This window comes from Stegostoma tigrinum, chromosome 9 (genome assembly GCF_030684315.1).
Source record: "Stegostoma tigrinum isolate sSteTig4 chromosome 9, sSteTig4.hap1, whole genome shotgun sequence".
NCBI classification, from domain to species: Eukaryota; Metazoa; Chordata; class Chondrichthyes; order Orectolobiformes; family Stegostomatidae; genus Stegostoma; species Stegostoma tigrinum.
This window is the reverse complement of record NC_081362.1, coordinates 18,430,898-18,455,900: the sequence shown is the minus strand read 5'-3', so window position 1 is coordinate 18,455,900 and position 25,003 is coordinate 18,430,898. Positions and strand designations below refer to the sequence as shown.

Sequence of the window (25,003 nt, the reverse complement as noted above, 5' to 3'; positions counted from 1 at the left end):
GGGACTCCCAATGACTGATGTCACTGACATCCCTAAGTGCCCATAGGTCCTCCAATGCTTGGTTGTTGTTGATAAGTTTACGAATGTGCCTTTCAGCAGCAAGTACAGAATGAACCAGTCTGTGATTCAAGCCACGACACCTCACCAGCTCCTTCCATTCAATTTATAAGAAGACTTCTCTCTGCTTGGTTGTCCTGTGAGTAGGTTTCTCTGGGTGATTTAGTACAGTTTGGCCCTCCATATTTTGACCATGTTGTTAAGCTGACTAGCAAATTGTCAGGAAGTGCAGTGATGTTCCTGAAATTGTTCTTTGCAGCAATGTATCCTGAAACCAACAAGGAAACATACTAAATTAATAATGAGCCAAATTTTAATTAACAGTCCAACACTGCATTGACATCTAATATAAATTCCAATATCTAATAACACTCATGATATGGTGAGGTAATACAAATAAATATAAACACAATGTTTGAAAAGAAGAGATGCAGAGCGGTGAGTAGGATTCTAGATTAAACGGAGGATGACTTCAATAGAATGAGAGTGCCTACAATAACACTGATAATTCTGTCAATAAGTGAAATAACAGAAGATCGGTGGGAGGTGTTGAAATACAATGTAATATAATACAGAAAAGTTACACCCCATTGGGACAAGATCTGTGCTTGCCAAAAATGACAGCGACAATAGTAAACAACAACATAAAATTGAAAGAAAAAGCATTCAAAAATTCTGGAAATGTCACAGATCCTGGCAAATGGGAAAGACACATGGAATAGCAATCATTAACAAAATACCTTTTAGGGTTAAGAGCTACAAAAACAGTGATAGTGAAAATAAACCTGCAAAGGATGGCAACGTCAACACAAAAGCCTTTATACTAATGTCAGAAAAAGATTGATCAGGAGCAATAACGTGGCCCCTTTAAAAACTGATAATGTAAATGTTCCTGTGAAGACAAAGAGAAAGTGGCCATGTTGAATATCCTCTCTGATGAAGGGTCTAGGCCCGAAACGTCAGCTTTTGTGCTCCTGAGATGCTGCTTGGCCTGCTGTGTTTATCCAGCCTCATATTTTATTATCTTGAATAAGTACCTTGTGTGTATGTCAATAAGGGTAGAGGTTAGCATGCTACACACCCCAGGGTATTGGGATGCATCAGTAATGACACAAGCAAAGAAGAGTAATGAAAAAAATGGCAATAAGAAATGACCAGGACTAGATGGTTTCCATTCCAGAGATCTCAAGGAAATAGGTCAGAATATTGCAGAAAACCTAATTGTAATCTTCCAAAGTTCTTTCTATTCCAAAATTATTATTTTAGATTGGAAGAATGTGCCTGTTACTCTGCCATTTAAGAAAGAGGAGCAATGGGAACGTGAAAATTGCAGATCATTTCACCTACCAATTATTATCATAAAATTGCTGGAGTATACAACTACACTTTAACATTGTTCAGTTGATCAGATCAAGTCAACATGGATTTCTTAAGTGCAGGGCATAATTGACCAAGGCAAGAGAATGTCTGTGAGTGTCATTCATATGGACTTGCCAAAGGAATTTGATAAAGATGCTCACAAGAGTCTTACTTGAAACCAGACTGGCTGTGGAATAGAATGTAAATTATTGTTTTGATGTTGGAAATTGGCTGAACAGTCAGGCTAATGAGCAGGTAATGTAATTGGAAGGATATAGCTGATGGTGTCCCACAAGGGTTGGTGTTGAAGTCTCAACTAGTCACCATTTTAATTCATGATTTAGACAATGTGATAGAAAGCAACATATCCAAATTTGCGAATGACACAGAAATAGGCATTATTTTAGGCACTATAAACAGAAGCAGGAAAATGCAGAGGAATATTGATAGATGAAATGAAAGGACAAACTGGTAAGCTACTTAAAGGGTTAGAACAGAATACTTTCTAAAAGGTGAAAAACTAGAAACAGCAGAAGTCCAAAGACACTGGGGTGTCCACGTACATGACTGAATACCTTATTACCTTTAGTTAATAAATGTTAATAAATGTCAGATTTAAAACAAAAATAGATTTATTATAACTACTGCACCTCCCAGTCGCAAACCATTTCCACTCCCCATCCCATTCTTTAGATGACATGTCCATCATGGGCCTCCTGCAGTGCCACAATGATGCCACCCGAAGGTTGCAGGAACAGCAACTCATATTCCGCTTGGGAACCCTGCATCCCATTGGTATCAATGTGGACTTCACAAGCTTCAAAATCTCCCCTTCCCCCACTGCATCCCAAAACCAGCCCAGCTCGTCCCCTCCCCCCAACTGCATCACAAAACCAGCCCAGCTCGTCTCCTCCCACCACTGCATCCCAAAACCAGCCCAGCCTGTCTCTGCCTCCCTAACCTGTTCTTCCTCTCACCCATCCCTTCCTCCCACCCCAAGCCGCACCTCCATCTCCTACCTACTAACCTCATCCCACCTCCTTGACCTGTCCGTCTTCCCTGGACTGACCTATCCCCTCCCTACCTCCCCACCTATACTCTCCTCTCCACCTATCTTCTTTTCTCTCCATCTTCGGTCCGCCTCCCCCTCGCTCCCTATTTATTCCAGAACCCTCACCCCATCCCCCTCTCTGATGAAGGGCCTAGGCCCGAAACGTCAGCTTTTGTGCTCCTGAGATGCTGCTGGGCCTGCTGTGTTCATCCAGCCTTACGTTTTATTATCTTGGATTCTCCAGCATCTGCAGTTCCCATTATCACTAGATTTATTATCAATAGCCATTTGTAGGAGAGAGCACTGAACTTTTATCATTTTTTGTTTGAGCAAGTGTTTCCTAATTTCATTCCTGAAAAGTCTGGTTCTAATTTTTAGACAAAAGTCCCAAATATAAAATGTATTCCATAAGAGCTTTAGACAACAGTGCTTCCAATCATACATGCAAACCCAAGAAATGTACTCGACTGCATTCCCTTGGTGTCTACCTTACAGGTACCTTTCTCTGTCCCAGTGAACCTACGTTGTGCCACCAAGAGGCTACAGCATGATTGGTGGAAGGGTGCTGACTTACCCTCAGGGGAAAATGCAGATGACTGTGCAAAATGATCTCAAGCAGCTCTGGGTTTTGTGAACCCAGCCTTTGACTATTCCAGTACAACATTGGAGCTGGCAGTTTGGGCTGACTATAATAGAAAAGGACTAGCAGACTGGTAATGGTGGGTATAGGAATACTGCTATCTGAGAAGAAATGGTGGGACTGTGGTGCATGAAGCAGTGTGAGTGGTTAGCAGCATATTGCAAAGGAGCTGTCCTTTCAGGATGCGTTCACTGACCTTGACCACCCATGAAAGTCATTGTACATTTTTCCAGGGATGCCGCCAAGTCCTTGAGCCCAGATTCCATTCTATTTTCATTGAGGGCTTCCTGATCCTTGTAGGAATATGCTTTCATTCCTTCTCTTGATACCCATCTCTAAAGTGGCAGAAACACAATTGAAAATCAGTTCTCTGTGACTATATTTTGTGTTCACCACCTTGCAGCCAAACCTGCCCGAAACTGCTCCACCAATCAGGATACAAAGGAGTGTTCCTGGGATAAGCCAATCAGTCTTTAGTTCCAGTCTCTAAGTAGTGTTGCAATGCCTGTTGCTAGTGCTAAACTCAATCTAGCTAACAGTAATGCACATTCACTATTAAGTATAGCCTGATGTCTTACCATGTCCACCCATGTAATGCTGACATAGTGAAATTTGTCATTAACTAATATGTAATGTACCTTAATAAAAAAAACTGAGAGAACTGAGGATCCTGGAAATCAGAAACAAAAACAGAAATTGCTAGAAAGCTCAGCAGGTCTGGCAGCAGCTGTGGAGAGAAATCAGAGTTACACTTCAGGTCCAGTGACCCTTCCCCAGAATGGTTCTGAGGGAGGGTCACCGAATCCGAAAAGTTAACGTGTAATACGCCTTTATTGTTTATCAAGACAACAAATATCTTCTGCTAGAAAATTTGTGTGGATTCCCTGTATCACTAATTTAAATAACACCCAATAAGAGGAATTGGATGTAGGAAATGGACCTAAGGCATCCCGGATGGTTCAGGTGGGCACGGCCATCATATAATGTTGGCAGCAGTCAAAACTACAATGAGTTGTTTCTTCTCAGTTTCTTCCGATTTCTTTTGTTCTTTGCTGTTGACACAAAATTGTTTATACACCAATGCTCTCTTTCATTTAGGTTTTGAGGATTCATCCTTTCATTATCTTTAAAGGCATTTACAAGGGGGGTGGGGTTACAAAGAAAAGTAAGTGGAAAATAGCCAGCTGCTTTCATTGACTTTGTAATACCCATCATGTGGGAAGGACAAACACAAAGAGAGACGTTTTGATGCATTTTCTTTTGCAGGCTGGTGGTTATCTGCAGCAACAGTCCCACACAAGTTATGACCACTTGCTTAGGAGTCAATCAGCATGTTGTTATCAAGCAGTATTCCTTTGTTTAAGAACCCATCTGCTTCTACTCTCACTGATCTAAGAAAACATAACATTTTATACAACATACAATATGATCCAGTAAATATGACTTTTTCAAAACCGTGGCCGTCACTTTGCACAGCCTCCTTGGTTTAAAGCAGTATCTTCCGTTTTACGTACAGAAACCAAAACTAAAGGAAATTTTAAAAAGCTGTGGTCATTATAATATGATTGGATGCATTGTGGTGCCTCCATGGGCATTTTGTTGTCGATCCTGTGAATTGCCTTTAGGCACCGGAGCACCCGGAGGAAACCCATGCAGACATGGTTTCCTCCCACAATCCAAAGATGAGTAGGCTAGGTGGATTGGCCATGCTAAACTGCCCGTATTGTTCAGGGATGTGTAGATTAGGGGGATAATTCTGGATGGGATGCTCTTGGTGAGGACTTGTTGGGCCAAAGGGCCTGTTTCCACACTGTAGGGATTCTATGGTATGATCTATGATATGTTATACATTATTAAAGATATGATATAAATGCGAGATAACAAAGTGTGAAGCTGGCTGAACACAGCAGGCCAAGCAGCATCTCAGGAGCACAAAAGCTGATGCTTCGGGCCTAGACCCTTCATCAGAGACCCTTCATCACCTCTCTGATGAAGGGTCCAGGCCCGAAAGGTCAGCTTTTGTGCTCCTGAGATGCTGCTTGGCCTGCTGTGTTCATCCAGCTTCACACTTTGTTATCTTGGATTCTCCAGCATCTGCAGTTCCCATTATCACTGATATAAATGTGAGCTGTTATTGTTGATGATACTATCCATCCTGAGGAGTTCAGCCCTCCCTGACGTATTTAGGGAAGAAAATCACATCAGCTGATATCTTGTGTTTGTGGCTGGTTCCCACGGAGACAGGCCCAACTAAAAGTGGCTGAAGATTCTCCAATAGTTCAGCAGAGCTTTGTCCACTCTAACTGACTTCATAAAAGTAAATTAGAAATGAAACAAAATCGAAACAGTAACTCCACTTACAATGGGCTAGAAAGCAAAAGGTGCTAACGAATGAGTAGCAATCATTTACCAAAAATTGGATCATCAACATTACAGCTTTCAACAATCAACCCAATTATCTAATATAAATCAACCACCTCTTCTCTCTTTCTTTATCTATTCCTCACTTTTAAGGGTTTGCTTTGCCTATTATGGGTTTTGCTTGTAAGTATTCTAATTGGCTAATGAGTGATTACTGGTGGTGGTTAGCAGTTTAAAAAAGAAAAAGGTCACGGTGTTTTTGGTGGTGAGAAAGTCACTTAGCTATGTGTGATAGCATTTCTGGGTAAAAATGAAAGGAAAGTAGAAGTCAAACCCAGAAATCTCTCATGATTTAGTGGTAGTGTTCCTGCCACTGATCCAGGAGGCCTGGGTTCAAGTTTCACCTTCCAGCAGTGTGTCATGACATTTATAATCAAGTTGGTCAGAAAATATCAATAGAAGCGAAGGGTAAGAGCTCTTGCGGTAATGTCCGTACCACTGAGCTGGGAGGCCTTGCTTCAAGTTCCATTCTGCTGAGTGTAATAATATCTCTGAAGAGGCTGTTTCGAAAAATGTCAATGTAGTTCTGAGGAGGCCACTGGCACTGATGTATTTGGAGCATTCAAAATGATTTTAAGTATGCTGACTTCAAAAGTATATTAATGGATGAGGAACACCGAGGAAAATGACAAAGATGTAAGGTTGTAACTTGTGAATACTGGTTCACATAAATCACTGAGAGAAAAGTAAATCAAAAGAAGTGTTGGATGGAATTAATATTTTACATGTTGACACATAATGAATGAGCCTGTACTTATTCTGTTTGCACTGTCCCAAAGTGTTTCATAACAGGATAATTTTCTTCTCACATCTATGAAGTGCCCGTAGGTTGCTTTCCCTGTTGGAGATGCAATGTGAATACAAGGTGGTTTGCTTGAAGTTTAGCTGTGTAGACAAACCCAACAGGCTAAAATGAACAGCTCTTGCATTATTCTGGAATACTCCAGATTGAAATATGAATTGCTCTTCCAAGCAACCGAGGAAAGAAGGTATAAATGGCATTCAGTTCACTTTTATCACTCTGTCTTAATTAACAATAATGGTTGGGGCCCTGATATTGGGTACTCCACTACGTAAAGGCATTACAAAGAATAGATCAATTTCTGGCATGCTCAGGATTGTGGGCATACAAATTGCCATTATTGGCTGTTTGTTGCAAGCATTGACATGTTGATCAACCAACAGCAGCAGCTCATGAGCAATACGGTTAGAGGTGGAGGATTAAATATTGAAAGCTCCCTGAAAGAGGTGGCAGTCTTGTAGACAGCAAATGAAGAATTCAACTGATAATTTTGTGATGTAGTTGAGGGGTGAAAGGTGGAGAAGTCGCCGGAAGAACTCTCCTACTTTCCTTTAGCTATAACGCGATGGATCTTTAATTTCTACTTAAGATCTTGATTTAATATTTCATCCGAAGGATAGGAGCTCCAATGGTACTGGTCTTGATGTGTGGGCCTGGACAAGGTGCTCAAGTCTTAGGGTGAAATCTTCTGTCTTTTTGAATAAGTAAATATTTTGCAAAGTTTCTTGAAGAGTTTACTTGAGTAAGGCCACTGAGTTTTCTTCAGCTGTTCTCCCAAACTCACATCATTAACTACCTACCAGGCACCCCTCTCATCTGATGTTACCTAAGTTTCAGAACTCACCATTACCAGAGGAACTCACCATTGCCAGGATATCCCTGGCAACTACATCATCTTTAACAGCCTTTTGCATAGTCTGGACTTTCCCTTCATGGCTTGTGACCTCACTCTGGATATATCAGAAAAGGGGAAGATGATACCCCAGTTTGCAGACAGGTACCTGTGGGTCCTGGTGAACTGGACAGTGCACAGCAAGAACATCCTTTTCCTCCAGGGCTGACAGAAGACACTATAGCTCCTGCCAGTCTAAGACTGCCACTCAGTCATTGTGGTCTTTAGAGGGATATCCAGGACTGAAGGTGAAAGGTCAGTGACCTCTGCTCTGTCAGGGTAAGTGCCATCATCTTCTCTCTGCTAACTCACACTTTCTCCATCTCTGCTCCAATACCCGTCAGGTACTATATCAATAATAAGACCACTATGGAATAAAATACACTCAACAAAACACGTCCATATTGCAGTTCTAAAACCTACCAGAGATCGAAGAAATCTCCAAATTAAAATAGATGGATGGCAACAGTTGGCTAGCTGATTGTCTTAATAAAAAGGATCACACTCAAAGAAACCCTTAGACATGGTGGAAAAAGACACTTGGAACTTTAACAAGTAAGAGAAGGAATATCACATTTTATAGTTTTGTTTATTTGACTTGTTTAAAAAGAGAAAAGAGAATCTGTTATCATCTGATGTGGTGCGACGGAATATCTGAGACGAGTAGAATGGGAGAGCAAATGTTGGACATGATAGAGTTATGGAGACATAGAGTCACACAGCATGGAAACAAACCCTTCAGTCTAATTCATCCATGCCATTAAGTTTCCCAAACTAAATTAGTTCCTCTTGCCTTCATTTCGTCCATATCTCTCTACACATTTCCTATTAATGTACCTGTCTCAATATTTTTTAAATGTCACTGTACCTGGTATGCCCTCTAGTTTTGAACTCCCCTACACTAGGGAAAGACCTTTGCTATTCACCTTATCTATGCCCCTCATGAATTTATAAGCCTCTACAAAGTCACACTTCAACCTCCTAGGCTCCAGTGAAAAAAATCCCAGCCTATCCAGTCTCTCGTTATAACTTAAATCGTCTAGACCCGGCAACATCCTTGTAAACCTCTCTGAACACTCACCAATTAAATAATATCCTTCCTATAGCTGGGCAACCAGAACCGTACACAGCACTCCAAAAGTGGCTTCACTAATATCCTGATATAACGAGGCATGGAGCTGGATGAACACAGCAGGCCACACAGCATCAGAGGAGCAGGAAAGCTGACATTTCGGGCCTAGACCCTTCTTCAGAAACCATTTGGCCTGAAACGTTAGCTTTCGTACTCCTCTGATACTGATTGGCCTACCGTGTTCATCCAATTCTACACCTTGTTATATCAGATTCTCCAGCATCTGTAGTTCCTACTACCTATCTCACTAATATCCTGTACAACTTCAACATGACATCTCAACTCCTACACTGAGTGGTCTGAGCAATGAAGGCAAGTGTGCTGAATGGCTTCTTAACTACCTTGTCTTAGTTCGGTGTGAATATAGGGAGCCAGATGACTGGAGGACAGCAAATGTGGTTCCCCTGTTCAAGAAGGGGAGTGGAGACAACCCTGGTAATTATAGACCAGTGAGCCTTACCTCAGTTGTTGGTAAAGTGTTGGAAAAGGTTATAAGGGATAGGATTTATAATCATCTCGAAAAGAATAAATTGATTGGGGATAGTCAGCACGGTTTTGTGAAGGGAAGGCTGTGCCTCACAAACCTTACTGAGTTCTTTGAGAAGGTGACCAAACAGGTAGATGAGAGTAAACCGGTTGATGTGGTGGAAATGGATTTCAGCAAGGCGTTCGATAAGGTTCCCCACAATAGGCTCTTGTACAAAATGCGGAGGAATGGGATTGTGGGAGATATTGCAGTTTGGATCGAAATTGGCTTGCTGAAAGAAGACAGAGGCTGGTAGTTGATGGGAAATGTTCATCCTGGAGACCAGTTACTAGTGGTGTACTGCAAGGGTCGGTGTTGGGTCCACTGCTGTTTGTCATTTTTATAAATGACCTGGTTGAGGGCGTAGAAGGATGGGTTAGTAAATTTGCAGACGACACTAAGGTCGGTGGAGTTGTGGATAGTGACGAAGGATGCTGTAGGTTGCAGAGAGACATAGATAAGCTGCAGAGCTGGGCTGAGAGGTGTCAAATAGAGTTTAATGCAGACAAGTGTGAGGTGATGCACTTTGGTAGGAGTAACCGGAAGGCAAAGTACAGGGCTAATGGTAAGATTCTTAGTAGTGTAGATGAGCAGAGAGATCTCAGTGTCCATGTACACAGATCCTTGAAAGTTGCCACCCAGGTTGACAGGGCTGTTAAGAAGGCATACAGTGTTTTAGCTTTTATTAATAGAGAGATCGAGTTCCGGAACCAAGAGGTTATGGTGAAGCTGTACAAAACTCTGGTGCGGCCGCACTTGGAGTATTGTGTACAGTTCTGGTCACCGCATTATAAGAAGGATGTGGAAGCTTTGGAAAGGGTGCAGAGGAGATTTACTAGGATGTTGCCTGGTATGGAGGGAAGGTCTTACGAGGAAAGGCTGAGGGACTTGAGGCTGTTTTCATTAGAGAGAAGAAGGTTGAGAGGTGACTTAATTGAAATATATAAAATAATCAGAGGGTTAGATAGAGTGGATAGGGGGAGCCTTTTTCCTAGGATGGTGACGGCGAGCACGAGGGGCCATAGCTTTAAATTGAGGGGTGAAAGATATAGGACAGATGTCAGAGGTAGTTTCTTTACTCAGAGAGTAGTAAGGGAATGGAGCGCTTTGCCTGCAACGGTAGTAGATTCGCCAACTTTATGTACATTTAAGTCGTCATTGGATAAGCATATGGACGTACATGGAATAGTGTAGTTTAGATGGGTTTGAGATCGGTATGACAGGTCAGCACAACATCGAGGGCCGAAGGGCCTGTACTGTGCTGTAATGTTCTATGTTCTAAGGAATCGGTGGGGTGTGAGTTTTATGGAGTGTGTTAACTGAAATAAAGTTCTAACCATTAGTGTGGAGTCAGACCTCTGCTCAGAAACATTTATTGTCCAATGCATAATATCTTAGAGCAGAGAGAACAATGCAACAGAACAGAAAGCATAATCCAAGTTTCTCTAGTGTAACACTGGATGTAATGGTGCATATGAATAGGAGAGGGGCTCTTTGATCACAAGGAACCAGAAACATTAAGTAGGCAGAGACCATTGATAGCCATCACTACCTAAGTAGTCTGGTACCGTTGAGGTGACTGCAGCATAAGAACTGTTTGATGGCTTCAGTTCAGTTTAATATCAAATGCCACTCCGTTCCCTTCTCCCCACTTCACTCATTTGCCATCATTCTATATCAAGCATCATGCAACTTCATAGCCTCATCTCACCCTCTCACACCTACCACTGCTGCCAATCTCACGTTCACATCTCCCAGCCTGCACACACTGCCGAATATTTAAATATGACATGCCTATCATTCAAACACACTGTGAGCACCAGATGACACACCACCCTCAAGCCAAGGGGCACCAAATACACAAATAGCAATATTTAATCAGCAGGAGACAGGCATGTCTGGATGCCCTTAACCCGCAGAGATGCTGCCCATCATTGGCAAAGACACAATCAACTTGTGGCCAGTGGCAAGTTTGAAATCATAGAAGTCTCCTGTTTGCTCCTGGCTAATCGAGCCTCTCATATCCCTCTTCTACTTAATCATACGATCTCTTCTGATTTAAAGACACTGATGGTTTAAGCTTGCATTTTCCCTCCTCCTTTCCCACCAACTTTACCCTTATACCTTTATCCTTCCTGATGCCATGATAAATGGCATCGCAAAAGTATGGATGCGGAAACACAGCATCCAAAAGAAATATGACACTGATACTGAAACATCATCACTCACTCACACAGTCACCGCCCACAGCACAGAAACTGGCACAGTGTAAATTTAAGAGGGCAATTAAATTAAATTTCGAGGGGAAAGATTTAGAGGGGACCTGAGAGGCAACACTTTCATGCAGGGGGTGCTGTATAAATGGAATGATCTGCCAGACGAAGAAGTGGAGGTTAGTACAGTTACAATATTTAAAAGACATTTGGACAGGTACATGGTTTGGAGGGTTATGGGCCAAATGCAGGCAAATGAGACTATTTCAGTTTAGGAAACCTGGTTGGCATAGAAAAGTTGGGCTGAAGAGCCTGTCTCCATGATGTATGACTCTATGACTCTAGTGTAGACATGGGATCTCTATGTAGCCTGCAGCCAGGGAACAGGAAAAGGATAATATAAGTGCTTGGTGGTCAAAATTTCACTCAAGTCTTGTTGCAAAAGGTTGAGATGCAAGCTTTGATGAGGTGGTCGCTCAGACTTTGGGTTGGTGGGTGTTGCATATTGCAATGCTTGGTCTAATGGTAGACCTACCAGGAAGCACATTGTCACTATCAAGGAATTTAGCACCAACCTGAGACGGGCTTTTGTACAGAAATCCATGCCTATTCTTTCCAGCTTAGATGTCAAAGCGAAAGCAGCTTTGGATTAAACTGTTCAGCTTCTGCTTGATGGCTGAGATTTCAGTTCCTTTTCCAGCACAAGCTGAAGTTACACAGTGCAAGCTCAGAATGAGGAAATGAAATAATCTGTTCCCATTGCAGGACTGGCTTGCTGTGGACAATGAACTGGGAGGTGTTACGAATGTAACCATGGTCCAGCCTGGTAGGAGCCCAGAACGAATGATTTCAGGACAATGTTTACCTTTATAAACATTGATAGCTCCTGGCTTAGATTGAGACCTGAAGAAGATTCCAGAAAAACCTGGGTGGATAAGACTTCCTATTGATGGATTAGGTTTCCCTCATCCCTCTGAGAATAGTTAACCTTCTGCTGTGCAGATTGTGTTCAATCTCCCTCTCATACTATAGCCCAACTGGAAATTAGGACTAAGCATGCAGGGCTGGGAGCAGGTAATCAACCAGAGTGTTTGCAGTCACAATCCCTGACTTCCCACCTGCAGTACCACTCCATGTCAACATCACCAACTGGGACCAATTCTGAAAACCACCAAACATTTCTACAAGCATACCTGACCAGTAGAAAGAGGGTGAAGAGCAGGTTTTGAGATAACAAGGTGTAGAACTGGATGAACACAGCAGGGCAAGCAGCATCAGAGGAGCAGGAAGTCTGACATGTTGGGCATAGACCCTTCAAACAGCTCTGGTGGCCATTAAAATGGTATTCAGCTGACACATATTTACAGGAAAACATTATCTGGAGCAGCAACATCAGTGTGGTGTCACAATGGAGTTACATACTGACCAGCAGAGGCTTTGGTGGTGATCTTTCAAAAGTCACTGGAGTCTGGGGAAGTCCCAGATGATTGGAAAACTGCTGTTGTAACTCCCTTCTTTAAGGAAGGATCAAGGCAAAAGATGGAAAATTATAGGCTGATTAGCCTAACCTCAGTTGTTGGTAAAATTCTAGAATCCATTGTTAAGGATGAGATTTCTAAATTCCTGGAAGTGCAGGGTCAGATTAGAACAAGTCAGCATGGGTTTAGTAAGGGGAGGTCCTGCCTGACAAACCTGTTAGAATTCTTTGATGAGGTAACAAGTATATTAGACCAGGGAAACCCAGTAGATGTTATCTATCTAGACTTCCAAAAGGCTTTTGATAAGGTGCCTCACGGGAGGCTGCTGAGTAAGGTGAGGGCCCATGGTGTTCGAGGTGAGCTACTGGCTTGGATTGAGGATTGGCTCTCTGACAGAAGGCAGAGAGTTGGGATAAAAGGCTCTTTTTCGGAATGGCAACCAGTGACGAGTGGTGTCCTGCAGGGTTCAGTGTTGGGGCCACAACTGTTCACCTTATATATTAATGATCTGGATGAAGGGACTGGGGGCATTCTGGTGAAGTTTGCCGATGATACGAAGATAGGTGGACAGGCAGGTAGTACTGAGGAGGTGAGGAGGCTGCAGAAAGATTTATATAGTTTAGGAGAGTGGTCCAGGAAATGGCTAATGAAATTCAACGTGAGCAAATGTGAGGTTTTGCACTTTGGAAAAAGGAATACAGGCATGGACTGTTTTCTAAACTGTGAGAAAATTCATAAAGCAGAAGTACAAAGGGATCTGGAAGTGTTGGTCCAGGATTCTCTAAAGGTTAACTTGCAGGTAGAGTCCGTGATTAAGAAAGCGAATATAATGTTGTCGTTTATCTCAAGAGGGTTGGAATGAAAAAGCAGTGATGTGCTTCTGAGACTTTATAAAGCTCTAGTTAGGCCCCATTTAGAATACTGTGTCCAATTTTGGGCCCCACACCTCAGGAAGGACATAGTGGCCCTGGAGCGTGTCCAGCAGAGATTCACACAGATGATCCCTGGAATGGTAGATTTATCCTGGAATTGCATTCATTAGAGTTTAGAAGGTTGAGAGGAGATCTAATAGAAACTTACAAGATAACGTATGGCTTAGAAAGGGTGGACGCTGGGAAATTGTTTCCGTTAGGCAGGGAGACTAGGACCCGTGGGCACAGCCTTAAAATTAGAGGGGTTAAGTTTAAAATGGAAATGAGGAGACATTTCTTCAGTCAGAGAGTGGTGGGCTTGTGGAATTCATTGCCACGGAGTGCAATGGAGGCCGGAACGTCAGATGCCTTCAAGGCAGAGATCTATATATTCTTGATCCACAAGAAATCAAGGGCTATGGGGAGAGTGCAGGGAAGTGGAGTTGAAATGCCCATCAGCCACGATTTAAATGGCCGAGTGGACTCAATGGCTGAATGGCCTTACTTCCACACCTATGTCTTATGGTCTAGCATTCACAATGTCAACTCTGCTTTCTTCTGGTGTGTGCTCCCAATGTCCAGGGCAACATCTCAGTTGAGGTAATTTTCAGCATCACCATGCTGCAAGTGCACATGAGCACAATGTGGCATTCAGTTTAGAGCCAACATGGGGCCAGCAGTGCCAAAACTGCAAAGATAAATTTTGCAGGCAGAACATCATATGATATTCTGTCCCCTGCATGGATACAATGTCCTGTAGTGCACTCCTGGTATGGAGGGGTGCTTAAAGGATTGAATAAAGGACATGCTGCATTGATCTGGTTTTTAATTCTCTTTAGCTCAGACGTTGCGTGGTGACTTAATTGCCATCTTTAAAAAGTTAAATGAATTCAAGGGAATAGACACAGAGAAATTATTTCTTCCGGTGGGAGAGTACAGAGCAGAAGGGGGGATTCTTAAACTGAGGACAGACTGTTCAGGAGAATCAAGAAGCATTGCTTTGTACACACTGAGTGAAAACCTCAAATTCTCTCCCTCAGAAGGCTGTGGATGTTGGGGGTCTCAATTAAAATGCTTTGAGATCGAGATCAGTAAGTTTTGGTTGGGTGACGGTACATAAAAGTGATGGCATCAAGTTTATAGAATGGCATTAAAATGCAGATGAGTCATGATTTAATTGAATTGGCAGAATAGGTAAGGGGAAGAATAATTATCTCCTGTTCTTACCAAAATGTAAAATGTATTCTTTGATGTTTTGCTATGAAATTGGGTTAACAGCAGAAATATGAGCCTGAACCTGAAATCTGGAAGCACACTATAGTTTCTCAATGTGTAGTCCTACACAGCCGACGCTGACAGTCACCCCCACAACTCCTCCTTCTTTAAAATTGACCAGAGTGAATTTCAAATGAAAGGAAATACAGTAATGCTAACATTTCTGTGCAGACATTCAGAAGCTACAAAGGACAGGGGCATTGCAGTCAGTCAGAACATACAACATAATTAATCGCAAAGCCAGCAACTGGAACAGCTGTGCAAGTAATTTACCTTCTATTGTTACTGTCTCCAACTCTCTGTCTACCTTCTTTTTTATCTTGCTTTCAGCCTCCAAACTGTCAAACTACATGACATTTATGAGTCAGTTTAAGATTTTTATACCCTGAAAAAGCCTGAGTGAATTACAGAGAATCACATCAAATTTACAGCATAGAAACAAGACATTTGACCTCTTTAGTCTTTATGTTCCACCTGATCCTCACTCCCTTCTTCATCTAATCCTATCATTTTCTCTTTCTGTTTCTTTCTCATTCATAGACTTACCTAGCTTCTCCGTAGAGGTATCTCTGCTATATGCTTCACGTACTCCAAATGATAGATTTCATTCAATGTGTAAAGATAAACCTTTTGAATTCTTCATAGGATTTATTAGTGATTGTCTTATAAAGATCCTAATGCTAGACTGACAACTGACCTAAGGCAGCAGTGTCTCCGAATACAGTCTTATTCCTGAATAATCTCACCCCACTGCCAACTTTGGTGAGAAATTTCAAATTTGCACTTGATATTTGCAGTTCTCATCGAGATTTCCCTCAGAAGTCCCAGCATCGCCTATGGTCAACTGGGTACAATTATTGTCCACTATCTAGTCTTGATGACAAGAAGGGCCAAAAATAGTAAAATTCTTCAGTAATGAAAACAGAAAGTGTTGGAGGAACTCAAGAGGTCTGGCAGCATCTGTGGAGAGTTAATGTTACTGAGTTAATGTTTTGAGTTTGATATGACCTCTTCAGAGCTAAGTTAATGTCTACATTAGATACTGTAATCCCACACTCGCCTCCACATTTACTTCCCCTACCTTCCAAAAAGGAAACTGATAAACATCTGTATTAAGACAGTTGTAACTGGGAATGATGTCCAAGTATTTCTCACCTCCCTTTTTATCCAGTAGAATCTGACCAAGTTTAATGCAGGAAACTGACACTTGCTGGTCTAGTGTTTGAACAGGTATTTTGTGGATGCTGTTTGTCACAGCATCTTTCTCAATTCTGCAGTCACTCATTTTCAATGGCATAGGTGACACTGTCTATCTCTGTAGACTGGTATATTAGCACTAATGGAATCCATCATTTAGTGATGCATTGTGAAAGAGTAATTACCAAGTTCCACTTTAATGGTATAAGAACATCAAAATCAAATGGAATTCATCTGTGCAATTGCCAGTGACAAGATGGGCATCCCCAGATCATTCCTTCCAATTTACCTTGTCTTTCCTCTTATTCATAGGGAAGCAGTGATTAAAAATAGCAAAATTGTTGAGTAAAATTGTAACATGAGTCACTGATAAGAATCTTTTCTCTTCTTCAGGGAATGAAAGTTTAGCAGAAAATTATGTACAAGACAGCAAGATGGGCTTCATCATCAATGCCATTTATGCCATGGCCCACGGACTGCATGACATGCACAAAACACTCTGTCCAGGTCACTCCGGGCTCTGTGAAGCAATGAAACCTGTTGATGGCAAAAAACTCCTACAGTTTCTAATAAAGACTTCATTCATTGGAGTTTCCGGTGAGGAGGTGTGGTTTGATGAGAATGGAGATTCTCCAGCAAGGTAACATCAGCGCAAAAGGAAATTCCCAATATGTTATTTAAGATTGATAATTTGGGATGAATACTTGGGGGGAGCATATTATTTGGTGATGTTTATTAGTTACATATTATTTTGGAGAGTTATTTGGAGGGTGTTGTTTTGGGGTGTTTATTTAAAATAGGATCAAGAGTAGGCCATTTGCACCTTTGTGCCTGTTCCAACTTTAATGTGATCTGTAACCTTACTGTATGTACCTGCCTTCACTTCTTATCCCTTAATATCTTAGATCAACAAAAATCTATCAGTCTCACATTTAAAATTAACAAGGATCAATGGCAGTTTGTGGAAAAGATTCCACCACCTCTTGAGAGTGGAAATGTATCCCACCTTCACTCTTGAAATAAAATACTCGACAGGCCAATATTAACTCTGCTTCTTAGCATCGACACTCCCCGGCCTGTGGAATGTTTCCACCGTTTTCTATTTGCATTTCAGATTGCCAGGATCTGTGAGGATTTCTTTTACTTCTGTAATTGTGTTAACTCCTGAAATACCTTGTTTTAACTCTTTTATGCCTATGTCCCATTGCACTTGATTCTCCAATGACCGTAAATTGTTCATCTCAATCTACCCACAGTTCCCGTTAATATCTTGCAAAATTTATCGTCCTGTAATCATCTAAATTCCAGGGAAAATTGACAGTACATTATTCTGTTTATGGATGTCATAAACTGTGATACTTGCTCATTTTCTCCTGGGCATAATCTTAAACTTATGATTACAAGAGAACGTTTATCGCTAGGGCAGGGAAGGTTCAGGGGAACCGGGTTGAGGTGTATAAGATTGTGAGGGGCACGGACAGAGTGGATAGGAAGTAGCTGCCCCTTCATTTGAAGGGTCAATTACAAGGGGGCATGATTAAGGTGAAAGGCAGGAGGTTTAGAAGTGTTTTGATGATTTTGTTTTCAGCCAGACAGTAATCGGAATCTGGAATGCACTGCCTAGAGAATGCACAGGAAACTTTACAACCCTTAAGAAGTACTTAGATGGGCACTTCAAATGTCATAACATTCAAGGCTACAGGCTAAGGGCTAAAAAGTGGGATGAATGTAGACTTAGAGATGTTTAATCAGGACAGATTTGATGGGCCAAAATGCCTGCCCTGTACTATGAAAGGCTGTATTTTACTAATATTCCTTCAAAGACACTAGAATTTATTCTAATTGTCATTCATCTGTAAACTTTCAACAACAACATTTCCACAATAAATTAGGTCAGTTAACATATACAGAAGGGATAGCTTTGATACCTTTAATTAAAGATGAAATGACTGAATATCTAAACAGAGAGAAATGGGTTCTAAGCAGCCAGCACATATTTTGGAGAAATGGGACATGCATAAGAAACCTGATGGCATTGTTTGAGGAGTTGAAAGATATGATAGAGATAGGACAGGGCATAAATTGTAATCTATATAAACTTTGACAATTCCATCACAAGGAACAAGACAGGAGAAGATTAAAGGATATTGAATTAAGGGAAGTATAGCAAGATGGGTTAAAAACTGGTTTTCAAGGGAAAACATAGCCTAGGAGTTGTGGGCAGTTGCTTAGAGTGTTTGGAAGTAGGTAGTAGAGGTTCCATAGGGTTCAGTTCTGCAGCCAGTCTAGTTCACTTGGCATATCAATGATCAGCTCAATACGGAAGACTGAAGTCCTTAAAATGACCACTGCCCAAGGGTCCTTGTCAACTCGAATGTGGATTCTCAGAAATATTGCAATGACAAGATCTTCATGTTTTCATCGTTGACTGACAGTTTGATGAAATTGAAAATGACAAGCAACAGGAAATTTTACACAGAATTTCACAGGACATACAGCACAGACACAAGTCTTTTGTTCCAGCTACTTCATGCTAATGTTTATGCATGACATTATCCCTTTTCACCAACCACGCCATCATATCCTTCTATTTTTTTTTGGTCCTTGCGTTTATCAATCTTCCCCTTAACTTCATCTATGTTGTTTGTTTCGAATGTTCTGTGTGGTAGCAGTTCTGCATTCTGCACTCTGAGTAAAGAGATTTCCTCCCCGTTAGATTGTTAGTCATCATTCTTTCCTCATAGTACTCCTCACTTGTCATTGGAAATTCCACAAATTCATAAATGTGCACGTGACCTTCTGCCCTTTCTTGGGGATATCCGTTTAGTAAATCAGAGCCAGAGTTTGAAGCTAGCATAGACAATGTGTGCTTATCATCTCATTGTAGAATCTGTAAATGCTATACTTCAAATCAATGTTTTGGGAACCAGTCGTTATTGATCTTCAAGCACAATTATTACGACAGGTTATAAAAGCTCTAATTTTTAAATTATTTTGAAGGCTCAAAAGAAGCAAAAATTTCATGGACTGCATCTTATAATTTTGGCTGTGTCACTTTCTTGACTTTTGTTGAGGGTTTCTCATCATGGGGCCGAGGGATCTCTCTTACTAAACTCATCTCAAGAATTACCTACCAACTGACTCGAACCCATTCTTACCATTCCTGGAACAACTCACCCCTGCTGGGATATCCCAGAATTTATGGGCACTCCTAACACCGGTGGCAATTTAAAAGTCCACTGTGCACTCAGACAAGCACTGTCAGTCCAGAGCTGCCCCACGCATTCATGACCTTCAACCCACACATGACAGACAAGAAGAAATTGGTGCCCCACTTTCAAGCAGAGACCTGGAAGTGCTGCTAGGTGAGGTGCTGCACAAATAGAATGTCTTCTACCCCTACAACCAGCAGATGAAACCATGACTCCAGGCGTGCCAGCCTGGTTCAGTGATCCCTCAGCCATCTGGATGAATGCACAGCATTTGGGGTGGTAGGTGGCTCAGTGGTTCGCACTGCAGTCTCACAGCAGCAGGGACCCAGGTTCGATTCCAGCCTCGGACAACTGTCTGTGTGGAGTTTGCACATTCTCCGCGTGTCTGCATGGGCTTCCTTGGGGTACTCCGGTTTCCTCCCACAGTCCAAAGATGTGCAGGCTAGGTGGATTGGCCATGCTAAATTGCCTGTAGTGTTCAGGGATGTGTGGGTTATAAGGGGATGGGTCTGGGTGGGATGTTTCAAGGGGCGGTGTGGACTTGTTGGGCCGAAGGGCCTGTTTCCACAGTGAACGGAATCTAATCTAATCTAATCATAGGAGGAAAATGAATAACTTTCTCCACTCCTCCAATGCATCAGCCATTGCCTTATTTCCAGTATCTCACAGACACTCTATATCTGTTACTTTACCCACCTGTCGCCAAGGCCCATGCTCTACTGCCCTCATTATTGCTGCAAACTCTTCTCTCACTCACTCTCACCCACCCAAAGCCGCAACACCATTTGCCATCTACACTGCCTATTCGCTCATCCAGGTCACCTCCCCACCTTTACCAGCACTAAAAGCTGAAACCACCCTCTTTCATCTCCCTTAACAGCTGTTTCTTCCTCAATTTAGAAGGAAGGCAGACTACAGTACAAGCCCCTGTACTAGTACAGAGGCTGCCCTTGTCTGACCGAGCTGGAACACACCCCCGACTGTCCCCCTTGACTGGAGTGAGGCCTCCTGACAGCCAGGACATGCTTCCTGGTTTTATTTTATGTTTAGTGGCAAAGCAACATGGCATTACAGTGACCCTGACATCTCCAACAGAGGGGCGAAGCACAAAAGGTATGGCAGGGCAAGGCAAAGCTGGGATGCTGAGATGCTGGATTCACCAAGTACCCACATCGACTTCCTCAGTGGGAGCTCTCGGTATCCTGTTTGCTCACAGTGGGTAGTAGGATTGGAAGCTGCATATTGGTGACTAAATAAAGTCATTAACAAGCAATAATCGCCCTTAATAGGTAACATCCTGCTGCCAAGTGACAGCCTTGTTTCAATGTCCAGAGCTGTTAAAAGTTGCAGCAAAATGTTTCTGATGTTGAGACATCCCAGGCGATTCTGTCACATTTCACTATTCCATTGACCGAAGCTTTCAGGTGGGGACTTCCAAATTCACTTCACCTTTTAATGCTCTTCATAGGTGGTGTGGCAAGACTCTCACTTGGCAGTGGCAAGATGTTAACTGACAGGGATTAATATTTAATAAATAGCTTGTTTATGCCACATCCTGCCTTAATACTCAACCTCCCAGCTTACCAAATTGACAACAAGTTCAATGTTTGGAAAACTCAGCAAGGAAACCAGAGCGAGCACCTGGCAGGTTCAGCTCACCCCTTGCTCTGAACGACCTTCACATTGGGCATTGGGCACTATTATCTCATGGTATGATCCAGGCATTAGCCACACATAACTTTACCTGTGGATTTCAGCATTTGGGATCTGCCATCCCTCAGTACTGTCACAGCACCTCTCTGATGCACTGGCAGGCTGCTCAGGAAGCACAGACCAGCAGTGCATGGTGCATCAGCAATGAGCATTGAAAGGCTGCAGCAAGGACCCCTCATGGACACGGATACTTTTTAGACACGGATACTTTTTAGACACGGATACTTTTTAGACACGGATACTTGTTGGACGTGGAGACTTGTTGCACCTGGAGACTTAGTGCACAAATAGACTTAACGCACAAATAGACCTAGTGCACATGGAGACTTAGTGCATATGGAGATTAGTGCACTGGAGACTTTGCACACATGGGCAGGCACCCAGCTCACAGAATAGAGCACGCTGGCTCTCAGGGCTGCTCATTCACTCTCTTAGCACTCACTCACTTTGTGTATAGTGAACTATCCATGCCAATCCTGATGATGCCATGCTTGCTAGAGTGTTGGCACTTCAGCCAACTGCTGATGTGAGTAGTGTTTAGTGCAGACACACAGACCGGCTACTTGTCATATTTGTCAGTATGGAACTGTTCTGTGGGTGGAGTGGGGATGGGGTTGTCTTGGTGAATGGCACACTGAGACTTCAAACTAACACCTACTGCACATGCCAACTGCTTGCGCAGTGACACACTGCACCAAATGGCTACAATGGAAACTGGTGGGGTTTAGTCCTCAACACAGCCAGGATGGCACCTCTGTCAATCAGGGGGCTTTGGTACTGTAGGTCACACAACAGCCCACACACAGTTCAAGGACTTTGACACATTCAGTCATCCTTTTGGGAAGCTTATGGTCAGCTCATGGTCATGCTGGGGAGCGCTTAGCGGTCAGTCCTGAAAGGCCAGCCTGAGCAGTCCAGTCTGGAACCATGTATTGCAGGGACAGCATTGCTGAAGGGGAGCCATTGTCCAGGCAACTTCCAAGTTGTTTGAGTCACACGACTTCCAGCCCTCACCTATCATGTAAAGGTCATTTTTGTGCTGAATGCAGAGTGAAATTTAATGTTTGATGTGAGTTCAGGTTGGGTAGATGGTGTTATGGCACTAGCAGTCCCTTTGCAATGACACATCTGATGCAGACATGCCCCCGGTATCTGCAGTCAGCAGCTCTCGTTGTGTGGTGAAATGCATCTGGATGTATCTACAGGGTATGCCACCACTGACTGTTGTGAGATCAAAGGAAATGTTTCACTCATTTTGTGCCCAATTTATGTCTCTCCCACTGAGCGAGACAGGCTCTGTCACTGATGGGGATATTGTTGTTTGTAGCTGACTATCGAAGAACGTGATGGTGGATACAGGAGAAGTAGGGCAGACAGCAAGCTCGGGAGCAGCCACAAGCTCTCATGTAGGACTATGAGTGCCCAGCTCAGCGAGCATGGGGTGTGCAGGTAGACCTCAGAGATTTTCAGGACCAACTCAACTTCTTAGGCATGAGTGAGGCCCTGTGCAAATGCAGGCTCCATTTGTCCTCGGGTACGGTGATGGAATTGTGCTGGATGATGGAGCAGGACATGGAGGTTCCTGGAGGAAGAGGTCATCCTCTCCCAGTGACTGTGGAAGTCACTGCAACACTCACCCACAGTGTGAGTGGCTCCTTCCAAGGAGGGATGGGTGACGTGCATGTGATCTCTCAGCCATACACCCAGAAATGCAGCCCTCTTAAATCTGTTGATTGTTCTTTTTCTTCTCATCATTCTTTCATAGAAAATGGTTGTCACTCCCAAGGCCAACATACAATGCTTATCCCTAATTGCCCTTGATTTGAGTGGCTTACTTGACCATCTCAGAGGGTAGTTAGCTACGATACTGTGGATCCAGAGTTACATGTTGTCCAGGCCAGGAATAGACTGCTGATTTCCTCCCATCGAGAACATTAGTGAAGCCAATGGGTTGTTATGACGAATGACAATGGTTTAATTGTCACCATTACAGTGCCTAACATTTGTTTTAAATTCCAGATTTATTAAAAACAAATTGAAATTCCATCAGCTGCTATGGTGGGGTTTGAAGCCCTCACCCCAGAATATTTGTCCGAACTGTTGGATTACTAGTCCAGTGACTTTACCATTGTGCCACCATCTCTCTTGTAAATTAATTAATAGAAATTGATTGTTAAGAATTGGCAACAGCTCAAGTTATAGGGTGATTGAATCTGAACGAGATGGACCTTGGTCTTTCTACATCTATGTTCCCATAGTTACCAGAGACACAGACTATGCCATGGAGTTTATGCTTCTTTTAATTCCTTATAATGATATATAAACTGGACTCTATGTAACCTACAGCAATATATGCTTTGAGACCTACTATGACTAGTTACCAAGACATTGATTTGAAGAATAAAAAACAAGGATTCGATATAGTGCTCACAAAAATCATCGTCAGCCACAAGGTCTGGCTATGATTTATACACAGATGTTCCCAAAGAAACAGTAGCAGAACGTGTACAAGGATATAAATTTGGTAATATTGTACGCCAGAAAGTTCCAGCACAAATAAATGATTCTAATCGATATGTACTAGACAGATACATTCGGCAGTATATTGAAAGTGCAGGACATTGTCTGCCCAGATCCCTTATTGGAACTCAACATAATATTGATGCAAATTGAGAGGAACGGAGGTTCAGATGGAGTTGTGCCAACATGGCTAAAATTGAGAAGACTAGAAATATTTGGAGGTTAGAAGCCATTTCCCTTACAAGCAGTCTGTTTGGGTTATCTTTTGGAGTGAGGGAAGAATAAAAACCTGTCAGGTAACTACCATAAATGAATCACCTTGATTTTCTACACCACAGAGGATTCCGTCACCACCTCCTTAGTTGCACTTTATCTTCCCTGGAGCCAGAGCTCAGAATTTTGTCTGTCAATGGAAGTGAAAACTAAGTCACCAAATGCTGAAATTTGCTGGATAAATAATTTTCTTGTGCCTTCCTGACCCCACACCATTTCCATGTGGTCTTTTGGTAGCTCAACAAGGCCTTGGATGCAAAATCCACATGCAATCCTTCCAAGGGCAGGATCCTCATTGTGGGGACCACCAGAAAATCGTATTCCCTTCACACACTGTTGACATGTGCTGGTGTGGATTTTGTGCCACTTAGAGATTTTGTCATCACTGTGAAAGCCTGCTGAGGAATCAGGAACATTTTGGAAGTGCAAATGTTTTGATAGCTTAAAATATCACTACTAGGTTTTGTACTGTAATGCAGATATATTTTTAATACTGTCATTCATCGTAGGAATCTGTCCAACAAAGGTGAGTTGGCCCTTACATTAACCAGCCCTGTGGACTCATTGTAATGCAATACTTCTTCAATTGTCAAGAGTGTCAAAATGCATTAAAAAATGTAAAACGTTTTACATTAGAAAGATGGAGGTTGAGGGGGTCCTGATTAAGGTCTACAAAATCATGAGAGGTGTAGACAGGGTGGATAGCAAGAAGCTTTTTCCCAGAGTAGGAGACTCAATTACTAGGTGTCACGATTTCAAGATGAGAGGGGAAATGTTTAAGGGAGGTATGTGTGGAAAGTTCTTTATGCAGAGGGTGGTGGGTGCCTGGAACACGTTGCCAGTGGAAGTGGTGGAGGTGGGCACAATAGCGTCATTTAAGACGTATCTCAACAGATACATGAATGGGCAGGGAGCGGAGGGATACAGATCCTTGGAAAATAGGCGACAGGTTTAGATAGAGGATCTGGATTGGTGCAGACTTGGAGGGCCGAAGGGCCTGTTCCTGTGGTGTAATTTTCTCTGTTCTTTGTTCTGACAACCACAGCTCTCATGTTTTAACTGTGATTGAAATCAATTGACAGCTCTGGTTGTTAAAAACAAAACTGTAGTTGAAAGTTGAAAAATTCTTTACACCCATTCCATTCTATAGATAACCAAACACTGTTTTGAAATGGAAATGAGACGCCTTTCTGTTCTGTCAATTTCAGACAATGTGGCATGACACTTTTATTGTGAAAACTATAATCATTGTGAATGCTTGGATGAGTTTCAAAAGTTAACAGTGGCTTCCAGTCAGTGTTGATCCAGTCAGAACTATCCAAACTTTTAAG

The 25,003-nt window shown here is 42.4% G+C and overlaps 1 protein-coding gene across 6 annotated transcripts in view; it reads left to right on the top strand.

The window, feature by feature from the left end:
* LOC125455041 (metabotropic glutamate receptor 1-like) overlaps positions 1-25,003 on the top strand; it is a 248,161-nt gene that overhangs the window by 174,196 nt on the left and 48,962 nt on the right. For all 6 annotated transcript variants that reach the window (XR_007248131.2, XM_048536538.2, XM_048536541.2 and 3 more), the window contains exon 5: positions 16,348-16,594. Coding sequence is in view for 5 of the 6 variants with exons in the window: in XM_048536538.2 (XP_048392495.1) it covers positions 16,348-16,594 (247 nt within the window). In the remaining variant the exon portion in view is untranslated. The remainder of the gene's footprint in view (positions 1-16,347; positions 16,595-25,003) is intronic.